Source organism: Tympanuchus pallidicinctus, unplaced genomic scaffold (assembly GCF_026119805.1).
Source record: "Tympanuchus pallidicinctus isolate F22 unplaced genomic scaffold, pur_lepc_1.0 scaffold8, whole genome shotgun sequence".
Lineage (NCBI taxonomy): Eukaryota > Metazoa > Chordata > Aves > Galliformes > Phasianidae > Tympanuchus > Tympanuchus pallidicinctus.
The window spans coordinates 47,420,434-47,438,649 of record NW_026294802.1 but is presented as its reverse complement, the minus strand read 5'-3'; the positions used below and the strand labels follow the sequence as shown (position 1 = coordinate 47,438,649).

Below are 18,216 nucleotides of genomic sequence, written 5' to 3'. Positions count from 1 at the left end.
TCTGATAGATGGGTCAGAGCTCATCTGAGCATTTAAAAGCTCACATAAGTTATCTCGACTCACTACAAGTTGTACTGCAGTAGAATTGCACTGTATATACATTAATCCCTCACTATTGGTTCAAAAGAGTCATAAAATACATTTCAAAAAATTAAATATTAGTTTCCATGGCAGAACTTACTCGTAGAAGTGGGACTTGGAAATAGACAGGAAGCTGCAGTCTCGATTGGCCTTGATGGTGAAAATCAGTGGTTCCCCAGTGAGAACAGCAAGCTGGCCCACGAGTTCTCCTGGGTGAGTAATGAACAGGCAGGTGTCCTCCTCAGAGTCGATCTTCTGTTGGTACACGTGAAGCATCCCCGAGACCACAAAGCAAACGTTAACATCCTGGAGAAAATGGAGACAAAGCTCAACAGAGTCCCCAAAGATTTTAAAAGCAATTATCACAACGACGGTACTATCATGGCAATCTGCTTTCCTGAAGGCCCTCTGCAGCTTTTAAACCGTTAGGCGATAAAGTAAAATACGACAGTGAATTATTAAAAGGTCATGAATATTTAAAACTAAATGGCCACAGTATTGAAAAATGTGCTTCTCTTTGCACGGTTATGAAAAATTGAATCTGCATCTGCTCAAGAAATAAAAACAGGATTGGGAATGGAGATATCGGGGTAATCACTGCAGCAGCTCAGCAAAACAGATTAGAGCAGCATTCTAGTTGTGGCTGCACCTCACGTGCTTTGCATAAGCTTGTCTATTTCCACTGTATTATTATTAACACTGTATTATATACACATATATATTCCACTGTATTATTATTGTATCCTGAACACACTTTGCTAAAAACAAATAACGTGGAGTAATGACACCAAGGCCTGCAGCACAGAGCCTGGAAAAAATTATGAGGGGAAAAGAAAAAGAATAAAAAAGTGGTAAAAAGAATAAAATGGCCACCATGCCTGTTCATGAAGGGGCATAAGAAGGTAAAAAGAGGAGTACAATATTTTCACTAAAGCTGTGGCCACACTGTTCCTCTGCATACGAGGAGAGGCTGAGAGCTGGGATTGCTTGGTAATAAGACAGGGTTTGGGATATGCCAAGGTGAGGGATTGTTTTGTTCAGAGTGGGAACAAAGACCAAACCAGACCCTCGTGTTCTCTCTGCCCCCCTCTCGCAGAGGGTGCTCACCCACCTGATCTCCCTGCCTTGACAGCACAGTCCCAGCAGTAACCTGATGCAGTGTCACTCTGTCATTCAGCAAGGAAGGATCCTGGAGAAAGGGATGGAGAAGTACAATTCATTTGTTGGTTCCCTGGTAAAGATCCAACGTGAGGATGCATTTCAACAAAGAAAAGTGGAAATACAATTCCTGAAAGATGATGTTTTAAAGTATGTTAACCTTCTCAAAATATCATAATTATTGCATTTCTCTATCCAACAGTCATTTCTTCCAGAAGAAAAAAAAAATAAATCAGTTCTTTTCTGTTCACCAAACTTAAACTCTAAATGAATTTGTATCTTCCATCTGCACCCCCAGACTCCTCTAGAGCATATAATGGAAAGTGATCTGCATTAGGGCCCCAGAAATCATAAAACATCAAGTTATTTTCAGAAGGTAAAACCAGAAGAGACTGTCTACATCATGGAGGAACAGGATGCAATGAGCCAGCACTCAGCGCACAGCCAGGGCCCCTCCTTCTCCCTCCTCTGCTTCATCTCAAAGAGCCACTCATCCTGTTTGCATCCTGTTCAGCACCAAACCTGAACGCTTCAGGACTCCTTTGCCTCAGCAAAACCTTCCAACCCACCCAAACCAGCACAACTTCCACAGCTCAGCCTTCTGTTATCAGAACAGGCAGAGCAAATCCTGGCTCGAGTCACATTAGCAGTGCTTTAGCCACTAACAGCAAGAGCTGGAAGTACACCGACGTACAATTCAGGGCATGCAGGCATAACAACTGGCCTACAGACATTACCTTACTGCAGCTGAGATGTGAGCACTTGGCCACGTCACTGCCATGGCAGGCTTTTATAACTTCCAGTTGAGAAAAACAGAGCAAGAAAAATGATCTGATTTTTTCATTACACCTACAGCTGATAAGAAGAACAGATTTTCATCGAAAAAAAAAGAAGTTTTATTGAAACCAAACTGTCTCATGGGAATTTATCCAATAAAAATAACCCGACAAGCACTTGTCAAAATATTTCAGTTCAGCAATATCAACTCAAGTAATTTCTGAGGTTTTTTTGGCCTATATTTGCTTTTATGGTTGTATTGGATTACCTATCCTTATATAAAATTCTTAATTATAAAAGTATCCCACAGTAAAGACACAGAAGCTCCCTAACCAGATCTACTTATAAACTGTCATTGCTTTTTTTTGGCTGCATTAGTTCTAAAAATCCTTACAAAGATGTTGTTTCTATCTAAGACTCCTGAAGTGCTGAAATAGGGTTGCATGCAAAGCTGTGAAGCCTGTGTCACCAGAGATCATTACGAACATTCAGACAAAACCAGGAATGACTTAATGTTTGATTCTGCACAGAAGGAGACTTAACCACCTCCAAGCTGTCCCTGAAATCTCACTTTTGACATAACCTCTCTGCTGAGGCAATAAAGAACCACAGAAAAGATCCATCTCCCCTTCCCAACAGAGAAGACCAGCAAATCCAAGACCAGCACTGCACAGTTTCGGAGCTTGAGCTGCACACAGTTCCTTGCATGGACCCCCTCCACGCCAGCCCCCAGCCAGGAGCTTATAAAGAAAGCTGCTAACACAACAGAGTGAATCTCACACTGAAGTTCTACCTTTCTTTTACTAATTTGTTGTCTACTGTGGTAAAAGTTCATGATACAGAAGTGAAAACACAAACCACCCACAAAGGAAAGCCGTAAAATTAACTGGGACAGGCTTTTTTTTTTTTTTTGGTCTAAGGAAATGATTCAATTCCCATAAGGCTGATGCAGAAGATATGCCCTCCAGCATTATTTTACTCATAAACTTCAGATGAAGCCAAGCACATACAGGAGTGGTAGCAGACTGAGAGGAGCCCACGACAAAGTCCCAAGGATTCAAGTTATTTGATATGAAGGAAAGACATTTGAATTACGTAGTCATGTAACTAAGGGTCAGCTGAAATAACACTTGCCACTCCACTATATTATCTCTTCTCTCTCTGTATCATGATATGAAAAAAAGCAGCACCATCTGCCATCAAAACATGGTTTTTATTCGCTGCAATTGGATTCTCTGAAAAACAGCATCTCAAAATGCCTCCAGACAGCTCATAAATAAAATACCTGAGCTCATTTAAGAGAAGAGCTCCAACAATTCAGTTTCCATTGGTGTAAATATATTGAATACAAATTTTACAGTCAGAGCTTTCTTCTTCTGCCCGTAGAAGAATCAACTTGTGCTACAGCCTACAGGAGAAATTAACCACGACCTTTAAACGTTTCCAGCATTTAGTGTAGCAGCAGATTCTCATCTTGTGAAACCAGAGCTGCTATAATATCAAGAGCTCAAAAAGCCTGCCCTGTTACATTATCATTTAGATCTCCGTGTTAAAAGATTGCCTGTTAGACAATTCCAATTAACTTCAACTCTAATCGCTTAGCTGTTAATTACTGAAAAATTTTGCCTAGGTCCAAAAACAAATGTTTTGCACTAAGTAGCTTCAGTGATTTTGGGATTTTTGCTTGGGATCCGAAATGGCAAAACAGGAAATTACCAGCTGTATGCTGGACACACAGTGTTTATGTAAGCAAAGCCTGAGAACGGCCTTAACAAGAATGCAAGGCTGAACGGAGCAGATAAAAACATACAGTTCTATTTTACTCAAGTTGTTACAAGAATTTCCTGTAAAAAAGGTTGTTATTTTTCATGCTGACAAATGCTTGAGAAGTTGAACATGAGTGTCTTAAGACAGTTTTGCTGGAGACTAACAGACAGTACTGTACATCTGAGTAAAACCAGCAACAACAGAGCATGCGTCTCACTACCTCATGAAAGATCATGAACAAGATTTCGAGTTTGTGAGAGAAATATGTCAGAAATCCACAAGAAACATGAGAATCCAGAACTGGAGTACTTGAAGTTTTGCTGACAGTAAAGCAGATGTCGCTTGGTGAGAGCTCTTAAACCAAAGAGGAGGTTGCAGTGGCTGTGCCAAAGCCTCTGGCAGCATCAATGCACTACAGTTACTAAAGCACACACTGCAATAAATGTTGGATATCTGTGATCAATTTAGACAGCTGTGCGATTTTCAAATTGTGTGATGAGCTCCATCAACAGATACAACTCTGAAGCAATGAAATGCAACCGGAATCATAGGAACAGTGAAAACAGACAGTCTTGCTCATTCTGGACATGAAGGTGAGAAGGAAAGGTGAACTCAATAATGACAACTGTGATGGCATCAGGCACTTAAAACCTGGAACAGGCATGGCACACAGTCACTGTTATGAAATGCACTCACAGCCAACGGCCAAACACAGACATTCAGTTCTGAAATCAAACGAGACACTTAGGTGCAATGCCAAGAGGATTAATAGATCTAGGCACTGCCTTCACATAGCTTATTCACACAGTATACAAGAGCATGAAATTACAGTGTGGCAGAAACTGCACGCTTCTCATATGCACAAATGTGTGCACAGTGAGAAAAAAATTCATGCCGTGCACTTCAGTGTGGGCTTTCCAAACAGCCAAATAATTCAGATTTATTTCAGTCCCACTAATAACATCAACAGCCTGGAGAATAAAACATTCAGCTGGTCTATACTGCATTTGGGAGACAATTTACTTTCTAATGCCTGGCAGAATGAGATGAAAAGCAAGAACAAGGTCGTTTTTTTCTCTGCAATTACTTACATCAAGTTTCATCAAGGTTGAAAGGTCTTTCTTCGCTGCTTCGAGGATGGCATCGATGGGTTTGCTGTTAGAGGACTCCTGTGCAGCAAGCTCACGATCAGTGTAATGGAACACTGCTAAAGGAGTTCTTGTCACCGTCACAGTCTTCTTCAATATGGACTGCATTGAACAGACAGAAAACAAGCATTCTGAACATTAAGACTGGCACCTAAGCAGCAAGTACTCTCAATATCACACATTCTCACAACCACCACAACTGGTGGCCAAAGGAGAGGAGGGAAAAAAAAAAAAAAGGTTGGTTTCCTAGACAGAAACAGCTTGCTAACTGCATTATCTTATGCCTTTATGCAAAGCTTGACACTAGTGAAACAAAGAAACTTATCAGCGTTTAAGAAAGAAAAAAGTGTGACTTTCCAGAAACTGCCAACTTCGTGGAACTCAACTCCATCAACATAGCATGCAAAGATGGAGAAAGACAAAGGGACCACGAGGGCAAACTGAGACACGGCTTCTTCTCAGATTTTGATTTTAAAAGTTTTACGGTCCCAGAATATTGCTGTGCTCTAATTTCCAGATCAGCTTGTAAATGAAGCACATAAGAACAGATTTATAAGTCACGACTGAAAGTCTGACAGGAAGTTCACAGGTTTATACAAGTCTTTAATGCCTTGCTGTATACAGCAGCTCTGACTGATACAACGCGGTTCCAAACAACCCTCTCAATGAGTCAGAGGAAGGTAATGTCTAAAAATCAAGCAGTTGCAATGGTCACAAGGGAAATTTCCCTTGTCTTGATGAGGAAATCGGCCTTTATTAGACAGGGGGAATTCCAGAAAGTTCCAAGATCTTCACTAAAAAACCTGATCAGTTACCAAAAACATGCTGCAAGTCTAGAACAAAGCAATACAAGAGAAACAAATGTCACAACTCATACACAGATTAATACATCCAAATTACTCAAAGGAAGAGTAAGGAGGTACAGTGTGAAAAATATGCTGGATTCTCCAAATGAAACAACCCACCTTGCCCACAGCAGGACTGCTGTAAGCCTCCTCTGGGCTGAAGTGCACTCTGGCTCTCTCATATGCCATGTCCATGTCTGACTTCGCACCGCTGGAAGTACCTACAAGCAACACAGAATTTTCCTTTCAATATTCCCATGTTTAGAGTACCTTAGAAATACCAAGCAGCATAAAAATTCAAGCATCTTTATGTGCATGCTTGTCCTTTCAGAAGCCGAGGACTGAACAAAGCGGCACCTTCATGTTCCAGTGTCTTTCCTGCTTCTGTTTGACCTGGAAGATCCGATACAAATTTCTGATTTTCCCATTTGAACTCATGAACACGATATGTACCAAGATTCCCTCAGCAAAAGATAATCATTCTGGATCTGAAGCTCATCAGGCATCCCCACCAAATTTACAGATTTGCCTCAGTGTTTCCAGAAAACGACGCTTTCAAACTTTTGTCTAAACCAAAAACCTTTTATATCCATTGCATTGCAAGTTGTCATGGAGAAAATACTATGATCAGCAAGTTCCCCTGGAGTCTCTCCATGAAAATCATTCCCTATGCTTCCACCCATGCCTGAAAGTTATTTAGGATCTTTTCTACAGTTGGTCCAAACTCTCGATGCACCTCGCATTCTCAGAGACACATGAGGACCTCTCTCGCAGGTCTCACTTCATGCATCCATTGGCAGTCACTCAAAACTTCTGGTCCTTACCTGCTAATGTTTAACACATTTAATTACATTGGCTCCTTGGCAGTTCCATGCACTTTCTAGGTACTTGTCTGAGACGCTCAGTAACACAAACAGAACTGGAAAGCACTTCTGATTAATTACCTTAAGCAGGATACCCACATACCAGCCTGATGACTCACACAAAAGTTCAACTCTGTTAGATAGCTAAGAACCACGCAGAGAATACAGCTTCTTTTAACAAATAAACCTGTAACAACTCCTGTCATACTTCAACATCCAGAAATATCTCAGGAAATAAACAGTTTCCAGAAAAGATTCCTATCATAGAGATATTTTTCAGACAAAGAAAAAATCCAGCGGTACCAGGCATTCAGACCTGCCTGAGAAAACTCCTTTCCATGCTGCCTACCAACATGAACAATTCCTTTGCATGTCATAAATCCACATCTGTCACCAGGGTTGTAACATTACAAAATCAGTCTCCAAACAAAACAAAGAAACAAAGGCCCCAACAAGCCGCCCCCAAAGATGCCATCAGCAAAACTTACAAACCACACAATCAGGAAAGTGCTCTTTCCACTAGGAACTGAATGCCACACACAGCAGAGATGTATACTGCAATGCTGAATTCTCCCCATTATTGTAAGCAAGAAGTGCTGGACAGAAGCAGCATGGAACTCCATATGGACTGATCTGACTGCGTGTCAGTTGCATTGCCCAGCAAAACATAGTGTCACATAATTACTAAGACCCCATACATCAAGTGCACGTTAAATGTAAACACACACTACCCAGCTAAAACCTAATGATCTGATGAGGGCCATGTAGGATGAAGAACATCACCCACTACTAGCTCTGCATGTTCAGAATCAGAGAAAAGAAAAAAAAGGAGGGATTCTAAGAGCGAAAGAACGTCTACTAGATTTCTATTCAAAGTAGGAGCCTCTAATCTCAGTCACAGATACAAGCTTCCCACACAGCAATTAATTAAACTGTCTTGTTGCTCAAATGGGAGTTAGAAAGGATATAGCAGAAGAAGCTTTAACTAGAACTGTTGACTCAAAAGAACAGAAGGCAGTGGGAAACTCGAGAGTGGAATGCAATCCTGTTTGATGAACACATGCTCACTGGTATCCCACACACTGCTGGGATGGAAGTCACTGCAAAAACAATGGCAACTGACATATTCCTTGGCAGCACCTCAGCTGTCTCTTTCCTTCTGAGAACTCACTCACAGCTACCTGCTTTCTTAATGCAGGAGACAATAAAGCACCACGTTTCAGAATAAACAACGCATGTCGCAGAAAGCAAGGACACTTGTTTACAGCTACAGAGCAGTTTCTCCCAAACAAGATTCTTCCCACTAGCATGCAGCAGCTGGAGGCAGCGTGCTTGTGCTCCCAAGCTAACAGAGCTCTTTCTCACAGGCTAGTCACCTCTTCAGGTGTGTCTGTACCAGTTCACGCAGCTGCATGTCAGGGTTTTAGTTCTAAAGGAAGACAAATCAACCTTTCTCCTTGATTAAAAGAGGAACAAATGAAAACAACAAAGATAATTGCTATGTAACCTGAAAAAATTAGGTCAGGAACACCTACAGCCAGGAGCAGTGATGCTGATGAAGTTATCACCTAAAAAAGATGCCACTGTTTAATTTAGTTCATCTAGTTCCTTCGTCCACCAGTTCAGTTGCCCCACGTGACCTAATGACATCCTTCTCCACATGAAGCATCAGTGCACTTGAGAGCAGACCAGCACGGGTTGGCAGGATTGCATTTCATCACTTACCACCCTCATTCACATAACTGCCACATTTGAAGTCAGCCAGCCATCCAACAAACAAATCAACATTCAAACCTCAGGAGCATCTGATGCAAAAGTGTTTTCTCCAAAATCATTTCCAGCATTTTTTGTTATTTCTAATCAGGCAGGCAAATCAAGGAGATACCATTGAGATAATAGCTCCTGTCTGACTCTAATAAAAGGTATTTCCCTTTCCTTAGAATTAGTAATCAACATAATCAATATCTCCACAGCATGGCAGCAGAATAGAATCTGAAATAGGATCATGATATTTTTATTACAGACACCAGAATGCCTTCTGTGCAAGTTAAGCAGTGACCACAGCCTAGAAATCAGCTCTGTTAACCGAGGCAAATCATAATTACCCTATCAGATACACTCTTCAGTCAGGAAAAATTAATTTTCTTTCTCTGCTAAGCTCAGTGTACCCTGACATAACACTTAGGACAGACAGAGGAGAGAGGAAGGACAAATGGACAGTATCACTGTTAAGTGTGCAGGGATCCTTGCACATAAAAGCTTTCACGCATGGACTCTGCCTTAAAACCAGGCTGCATGGGCAGTTTTCACTTAAGAACTCCATTTACCTAGGGGAAAAAGCATTTGTGTTCCAAGGCTCAAGTAAGTGTTACTTAATTCACCACCAAATCAAGTTTGCTGGTACATTTGCTAACACACAGTGAAAAGCAACCTAGCACATATGAAAATAAAGGCAAACGGCCATGAATCACTTCCATATTTTCCCTTTGTTTCCCTGGTTCAGAAAGAAGGCCTGCTGATCACCACAGAATCACAGAATGGCCAGGGTTGGAAGGGACCTCAAGGATCACGAAGCTCCAATCCCCTGCCACACGCAGGGCCACCAACCTCCACATTTCACAGCAGCCCAGGCTGCCCAGGGCCCCATCCAACCTGGCCTTGAACACCTCCAGGATGGACGGGGCATCACAGCCTCTCTGGGCAGCTGTTCCAGCACCTCACTGCTCTCTCTCTAAAGAACTTCCCCCTGACACCCAACCTCAATCTTCCCTCCCTCAGCTTCAAACCATTTCCCCTTATCCTGCAGTTATTCCTTTGGACAGCAGCAGAGAAGTTACTAAGCACAGTGAGGACATCATACATTCACATTGCTTCCTCTCCAGTTTCTGCTAATAAATTCTCTATCGTTAAAAATTAACCAAGCTAATAAAAAACTCTCTAGCCTTTCTTCTCTGCAATACATACTGGTAACTTCACTTGCTAGCAAGAAGTGTTAGAAAACTCACCCTGGGGCAAAGCCATAGCACTGCAGGCTCCCTCATCTTGCCTCCCTTCTCTCTAAATCCACATTCACACTTTCACCTCCCCAGTTATTTAACAGCCACCATAAGAAATAAATGTATCTTCTAAAGTATCCAGGATAGCTTTATTCTGATTGTCCAGCTTTGTGACTTCTATGTTAACAGTATCTCCACAATCAGTACTGCACCTGAGTGTGACCTCCCAGTCATCTGAAGATGGTTGGTTTGCTACTCAGCTAACTAAAGATGGATGCCTTCCTTCCTGAATTCACCCAACAAGTTCTAGTTTCTCTGCCTTGAATATAAAGCTAAGCCAAACAACTGGCTCAGAGGAAGACATTTACAGGACAGACAGCTGAAACTCACTGAAACAAACGCTGTGGGATCAAAACAGCAGAGCATCATAAATGCCTCAACAGTGCATTCGATGATAAATCACCTTTATTATCCACTCTGAAAATATTCCCCTAAAAGCAATAAAGTCACGTTATGTGCTCTTTGGGACAATCAGCCAAGCAAGAGCCATATGTCATCTTTCCCATGAAAGATGATAGCAGATACAGTAGATTACTTGGTTTTGGGAAAATCAATGAATAAAAGCTTTTCATTCGCAGGGCTCTCGGTAGCCAAATGGCTGCTAATAGAGACAGCAAGGGAATGCTCTCCTGGATACAAGTTCATTTGTCAGTTCAGAAAATTAATGTCTGACCTTAGTTTCAAACAAGTGAGGAAGCAGTGCCACTGTGAGATGATTATTTAACATAAACAAGATTATCTAAGTCGATGATCTGAGGGGAATGTATTTTATATAATGCACCTAATCTTATTTCCCAGCATTTAGCCAAGCAGTCCTTACCAGAAGTCTCTGTAGAGGGGGGTGAAGAAAGGCTTCTCCTGAAAATATGCTCAGGGTTTTCTGTACCAGAAATCTTCAATGGATCTGAAGTATAGAAACAAAGGTTACACAAATACAAGGGAATCCCTACTGAAATAAGTTTCACTGAGAGCAAGAACCTCTCAAAAACCACTACCGAAATCTCACATACAGACTTTAATACATTCTAAAACACCAGTGTTAAACATTACGTTTAAACCACTCTTCAGTTTTTAATTATTTTTTCCTCTGAGTCTGGACTGACAAATTCAGCTCATGCTGTTTTCTAGGTTAAGCTTCCACACCAACACTGCAACACAAAAGCCTGCTTCGCTATTACCTACAGTACAGAATTTTTGCAGCTTCTCCTATGGGGTCAACATTAGATGCAACTTTTTATTTCTTCCCCCCACCCCCAGAATCCTTAACAGCACAGTAAAGATCTCTTATTAAAGCTAAGGTTTATCCAAAGACTTCAAACCCAAAATAGATCAGTTAAGACAAGGCCTAGCTACTCTGATCAAATAAAAACCCTCTGACAAATAGCACAGCAACCAAAGAGCAGCACAAACACTAATTACCACCCATTTCCAGAAACATTACCCATTTCTGATGCTTCCCCAGCTTTCTCAAACTTCTCTCCACGCTCCTCCTCTGACACACTGGACGTTTGTCTTTTTACTGCTTTACTTGAACTTCCTCCAGATGTGACACTTGCCACAGAGACCAGTGGGATAGCTTGGTTCTGCTGCAAAAAGCAAGGTGAAAATGCAAACAAACACCCAGCCCTCTGCTTCCAGAGGGACAGATGTGCAGAAAGATGTGCAGACAGATGTAAGATGTGCATCTTACTATGACTGCACAGGTATACTAAGGATACACTTCAAGCCTTCCTACTTCAGACACCTATTTTAAAATAGCTTTTAAGCTGCATTCAGAGCTCTCTTTTACTTAAGTCACCTTCCCATATATCATGAAAGCTTACTACAGCAAAAGCAATATTCCAATTAACCAGACAGTGCTTTTGGAGGCACACTGAGAAGAACACAGCTCTCCATCAGAGGAGCAGGAGAATCTGTTAAATTTCCAGTCACTGTGATCTGTTAATGGCAAGGAGTTCAGGAAACACAGCCCTGACAACCTCAGGTAGGTAAAGTGACCCCTGTGGGTTGAGCCCACGTGCTAAGGAAATCAAGAAAAACCATAATGGATGTCAGTTTGGTATTCCATTGTTAAAAACCAAAGTGTCAGCTGAGAGAGTTTTTGTTCATTTTCTTTCACAGATCTGTGATCAACCTTGTTCCAGCACACTCCAGAGCTATGGTCTGGCAATTATTTGTCAGAAGATATGCTGTGAATTAGGTAAACTACAGAGTCTGTTTGAGACATGCAGTGATACTACATCAGTCTCAAAAGCAACTTCATTTTCAAGATACCATCCAAGCAGCTATTAGAACTATGACAAGTTGAAGTGCCTCAGTAACATTACGACAGGTCAGGACTTGCTGAAATGTACTCATGTACAGAAGCAGAAGTGAGACATTTCTTCCAACTTTTAAAGTTTTACCTCCCTACACATCCACCCCTAAGCACCTGCACAGGATTCATTTTAGGGCTGGTTATCTTCTCTCTTCAGTATTGCATGATTAAAATAATATGCAATATTCACTTTATAATCTTCTGAAACAAGCAATGCCTCTCTATGCCATTGACAGGCATAACAACAGCAAATAAAATGCACCCCAAACTTACACAACTGAAGAGCTCAGTAGTCAGCCCAAGGTAGTTGTGCAAGGCAAGGAAAGTCACTCTCTGCAGCCTCACCATGATGATCTAGAAATGGGAAATAAAAGGCAGTAGCAATGGTTTCAATATTATCCCACATTCGTTCTTGCATGCAGATACAGTCAATAGGATCAGAGTACTTGAAGGCACTTTCAAACAAACCACAGACTGCTCCCTAAGCAATAAGAGCTGAAATTCCTTCTTAGCAGGTGACAAATTAAGGCAAATTAAGACTAAAGCGATTTACCGAAGCCTTAACAGTCACTTGAGAGAAAAAGTGAAGTAACAAACTGGAAAAATCTCCCAAACACCAAATAACACTTTTCATTTTTTTCCAGTAAACATCAGTAACAAACATGCCTTAAAATGAAAGCTTTTGTGTTTCTCATTAAAAACCAAAAAGTTATTTCAGCTTTGTCCATCAAAAAAAAAACCTGTGCTGCCGCTCAGCAAACACTAAACTGGCATAAGACACCACTGCCACCTCGCTTTCATCTGCTCTGACAGCTTATCCCTGCACTTCCGCCATTCTCTCTTTGGTATCAGCTCTCACGAAGCAAATTAAATTGGTACAATGATCTGTTCTGCCACCAGTGTTACGAGGTTCGTGGATCACACATAAATCACCTGGGTATCAGAACAGCAAAAGGAATTAACAGTCACAGTAAAGCAAAAGAACAGACCAGAATGATCACGTGCACCCCTTACACCAGTGGGACAATGCACCACTCAGCAAACCCTAAAACCAACACCACTCCCACACAGCACCTTGCCCCTGCTCTGGCTTCCACCTGCAGGTGTATGGCAGATGTGCAGTACTTGCTTAAGACCAGCAAAGTTCCTGCAAGCCAGGAAGCTTCAAACACTAATATATCACTAATACAAATAGCTCTTTCCTGAGCTGCTGACAATTGCTTCTGAAGCAGGCATTCACACCAGACTGAATGCTGTTAGCTTTGCAAAGCACCACCACTCTGTAAAGCTGTTTCTTGAGGATTGTGGCCCTTTTTTTTTTCTTTAAGAATATAAAATTGCTTTCCATGCTGTAAGTCATCCTGAAACCTTGCTGGGGCATTAACCCATCAGAGCCAGAGAGCTTACAGGACAAGCCGGGATGACGAGCAGAACTATCACATTTTACACATATATGTTGCTTGCTTCTTCATGTAACCATACAGCTCTAAGAATGGGAGGAATAGCAAAGCTAGCCCAGATTTTGAGAGGTTGTTACACTGAACAGTTCCATATCTGCAGAAGGATGAGGTTTTGCTGAACCTGAACATATCTCCCCCACGATGTTGAAATTACTGTGAGGAGCTCTGCCTCAATTCCATTTTGTTGGGTTTTAATTCTGCTGAGCAGCAAAACGTACCTGTACCACTCTAACAAGAGTTTCAGGATATTTCTGGAAGACATCTTGAAAGGCACTCGCTGGCAGCTGCAGTATGTTGGACGGAGTGGCTGCCCGGGCTGAGACTGTTTTGTATGGAGCAGGGTGACCCTAAGAGAAAGTTGCAGAGCCGTAAGTTAATTCCACTGATTCTCTGCTCATTTCTTCCCAACTGCTTCCTAGATTTCTCCTTTGCTATTGCACGTCCCTGGGAGAACCACCTGAGCACAAACAGCCCTGACCTCCTGCCCTGTGCCCTCCAGTCGGTGTAATGAGGGCAAGGTGGTCAGGTGAATTCACACAGGCAGTTTCACCAGCACTGCACTGAGGGAAAGGAAATAGGAGCTACAAGGAGGTGTATCAGGGTAAGAAGATCTGGCTTGTCTGTCTCCCAAGTCTGTTACAGTTTTATTGAAGGCAAAGCCAGGCTTCAAGCTTTGCTACGTACAGAATGGAATACAGCCAACAAACAGCACAAAACAGGCAGACTTCTTGTGTTCTAAATAAATAAATACATATGTATGAAATATTCCAAACGACAAAGCCAAGCACCTTCTGTGCGCTTCAGATGATTTGGGTCCAGGCCACTCTGCCTTAAGAGAAGAAAAGACAGATGAACAAACCAACAAAGGATAGAACTCTAAGGGCAGAACGCAGAGGTTTTTGTTCTGGAAGACAAACCTGTGGTTCAGGATTTTTCTCTCTTTAATCAGAACACATGCTCACCAAAATCTACTGGCAAATACTTGCATGGAACTTTCCACACAACATTCCTTGAACCCCATCAATAAACACTGGGAAGCCATTCGTTCATTTTCCAATCAAAGAAGCACTGATTTATCTAACATTTCTAAGGTAGAAGCAGTCCTGTAGGCACTGAACAGACAAACACAATTACTGCAAAAGAATTTTTGCCTTCAGAATACAGGGGCACCAAAGCAGCCACTGCAGAAAATAACACTGCAGCTCTGCCTTGCTGGTCTGGAAGCCACGATGAAGCAGATTCTAAAATTAAATTAAATTAATTGGAACCAATTTCTTAATTACACCAACTTCAGCTGACCTTTTTATAAAATCTGGGATGGTATTAATAGATTTGATTTTTAAGTTCTAGAGGGATTTGCAGTTTTAAATATCTCAATATCTCTCTGATCTACAGCTTAGAGCTACAAGGTTTTTCCCAGTTCGTCTCAGTTTCTTCTGATTAAAATAAAGAAATCAGCAAATGACATTTCTGTGCTGTTTCTATACCCAAAATAAACGTAACATCCCCCTTCCACAGAGCTCAGCTTTTAAACAACGCCATCCTTTGGAATTCCTCGTATACTAAAATAAATATATATACACAACATCCACATACTACACATAAATTTTGATTTTAAATACAGATTCTACACCAACTGCATTTTCTACCACGCTCTGCCAAACACACAGTGAAAAACTAAAGGCATCTTTTCAATCTTCAGTTGTTGGACAAAGGGTGAGCATGAATCACAGCATGGCCTGGGTTGCAAAGGAGCACAGTGCTCATCCAGTTCCAACCCCTGCTGTGTGCAGGTCACCAACAGCAGCCCAGGCTGCCCAGAGCCACATCCAGCCTGGCCTTGGATGCCTGCAGGGATGGGGCATCCACAGCCTCCTTGGGCAGCCTGTGCCAGTGCCTCACCACCCTCTGATGAAAAACTTCCTCCTAACATCCAACCTCAACCTCCCCTGTCTCAGTACAAAACCATTCCCCCTTGTTTGTGAAGTTCAATAGTGTTCCAAAACAGTTACTGAAAGGGTAAAATGAGCACCGTGCACCTCATCAATAGGGTCCACACTGCACCCAGAAAAGGCTTTTTTTCCCCTGAGCAGTGCTTGCTGGAGGACAGAGCAGTGCTGACAGTCGTTGAGAAAAGCAGTTGAAGGATAATAACAGATAAGGATGCAGCAGCCCTTTCCTCCAAAGAACAGCCCACCCCAACTGATTTTCAGCATATAATTGTTCCTTTTCCAGAACCCTGTGTGAGAGCAGCCTGCTTTTGAGAGAGCCAAGCACCATGTCTAATAGGGCTGGGATGTGCTAAAAGCTGTCAGAGGAGCGGAAAGAGGAAATGTTCCAGTAATTGTCAGTTCTCTCCAATATAGCATAATCAGACACATGGATAATACTGTGTCTAAATTACACAGCTTCACATTCCTTGCAGCCTCCAAGTGTGACTGTAAGGTATAATCCACAGTGAATTAGGGTTTGGGTTGTTTGGGCTGTCTTTTAAACAGGGAACTTCTTGTTCTCGAAGCAGATAACTGCTCATATCTGCCTGAGCTGTAGATTAACTCAACCCTGCAGGTGACAAAAGCCAAGCAAAAGCAGCAGCTAAATCCAGATGACATCCAAGAGTCGAAGTAAGTCACACAGGTGCCATAAGATCGGAATGACAGCTCATTTTTGTGCCCAAAAATATGGCATATTCTTCCTACTCCCATTGCTTACATTTCACCTTCCCCCAGACTGCACTGGCACTGCTGTTCCAAAGTTCTTGCTACAATCGTTTCTTTATAACCTCATTCATCTTACCTGCTGTCCATTAAGGGACTTGAGCCCTGCAGGCTCACCTTTATCCAAGCAATTTTCTGCAGCTTCTGGTACTCCTCAGACTTTCATTTTTCCCCCTGCTCACTCACTGGCAATTGATCAAATCTACCTCTCTCTCACTCCAGCTACACCACCAGCTCACACTTTTCCAAATGCCATCTCTACACAGAAGACAGAAGAATAGTAAACCCAAGGCTCCAGCAGCCATCATCAAACACAGCCACTATTTGTCCCATTCAGCTCTGAAAGAAAACTCATCATTCATCCATCAGGTAACAGAATGGAGGGACAAGCAAAGGGGCAGAGCGAGGGCTCAGCCAGCCTCTAAAAACACCTGGAGTTCACAGGCTTCAGTATTTAAGGCCATATCCACGCAGAGGCAGATTCAACTACGACACAGAATTGTTCTAAAACCTCACAAACAGAGCCAGCATCTATCCAGACTCAGTTCTCCAGTTTCTCCTTTGAGTTTTGAGAAATCAACATTTCTCTGATCTCAGAATCAGTGACATGCAGAACAAATCTCGAGTCAGAGGTGGTACCTCTGTATTTGTTTGTATTAACAGGCCTAAGGGGATGCTGCAATTTAAAACTCGGTTAATGGCAAAATCACCTCTGATGCGCTCTGGATCTACAACACATCACCACTTGTAACCTTCTTGCACATCTCCCAGCTAAATGAGGGGACAGGGCTGGTGTTACATGCTACAGAAACAGTTACAGAAATCAGCAGTTCAGCTCAGACAACACAAAGTCCCTGTGTTTGGTGGCACAGTGAAACTTCAGGGCAGGCAGTTCTAAGACTCACTGAGAACCTCAGAACGCCACAGACAGGACTCCTCTCTTTTGACCAGTGCTACTTTTTCTCTCCATGCCCATTTTCTTGCTGCTTGTATATCCAGAGTCAATAAGGAGGATGAAAAACAAAAATCAAGCCATCAATACACAAAGCAGGGAAACAAACGAGAAAAAAGGGAGCTGCAGAAATCAACGAGAACAAGTTTAGAACAAAAATCTGCAAGGTTCTTGGGCTGATATTCTGCACATGGCTCCTTTTAACTTCCAGTAAGTTTTATGCCCTGATTCATCAGCAGCGTAACTAATGAGAATGAAGTAAAAATGTCAGAATAAGAATAAAAACAGGCAAATGAATGGCAACCATCCTGATTTGCAATGAAACTGAGACAGAAAAGTAAATGGAAGAGACCAGATTAAATCCTTGTGTAAGAAAAACACAGCAAAAGAACATGACTCATATTTGTGTTCTATATGATGGTCCTCCTCCTTAGAATACTGTCATTAAGGAAATTTACTGCTGGAACAAACAAGGGCATCTTTATACCTCTGGATCTGCAATTAACACAGATTTGATAGCAAGAACCAAGCTTGTTCAGTTCAAATTACACCCATGCCATTGCTTTCTGTGAGACAAAGTGTGACCAAGCCTAAAAATTGTGCATTGTTCTCAGTAGGTTCTGTAGAAATTGTTACTGATATATTGGTGTAGTTTGTGTGTACATGTTATACCTACTTCCATCTACAAGTGGCACTAAACACTTCACAGAATTACTACAACCAATACACACCACAGCGTTTAATGAGAGGAAGCAGACAAATAAAGAGGAAACATGATAAAAGCTCAAATTACAGAATGGTTTGGGTTGGAAAGGAAGTTTAAGATCATCCATTTCCAACCCCCTGCTAAGGCAGGGACACCTCCCATTAGGTCAGGTTGCTCACAGCTCCATCCAGTCTGGCCTTGAGTGCTTCCATGGAGGGGCATCCACAGCCCCACTGGGCAACCAGTTCCAGCGTCTCTCCACCCTCACAGTAAAGAATTTCTTCCTGATGTCTATCTAGATCTACCTCTCCCAGTTTAAAGCCCACTTCTCCTCATCCTGTCCCTAATAATATGAAGAATTTGTTTATT

At 42.0% G+C, this 18,216-nt stretch overlaps 1 protein-coding gene across 2 annotated transcripts in view; it reads right to left on the bottom strand.

The window, feature by feature from the left end:
* The window catches only part of PNPLA7 (patatin like phospholipase domain containing 7), a 116,542-nt gene that overhangs the window by 86,989 nt on the left and 11,337 nt on the right, over positions 1-18,216 (bottom strand). For both annotated transcript variants that reach the window (XM_052667634.1, XM_052667635.1), the window contains exons 10-17: positions 13,691-13,819; positions 12,286-12,366; positions 11,137-11,281; positions 10,516-10,599; positions 5,897-5,997; positions 4,875-5,033; positions 1,193-1,270; positions 182-387 (exon numbers count right to left, since the gene is read on the bottom strand). In XM_052667634.1, the coding sequence (XP_052523594.1) occupies positions 182-387; positions 1,193-1,270; positions 4,875-5,033; positions 5,897-5,997; positions 10,516-10,599; positions 11,137-11,281; positions 12,286-12,366; positions 13,691-13,819 (983 nt within the window). The remainder of the gene's footprint in view (positions 1-181; positions 388-1,192; positions 1,271-4,874; positions 5,034-5,896; positions 5,998-10,515; positions 10,600-11,136; positions 11,282-12,285; positions 12,367-13,690; positions 13,820-18,216) is intronic.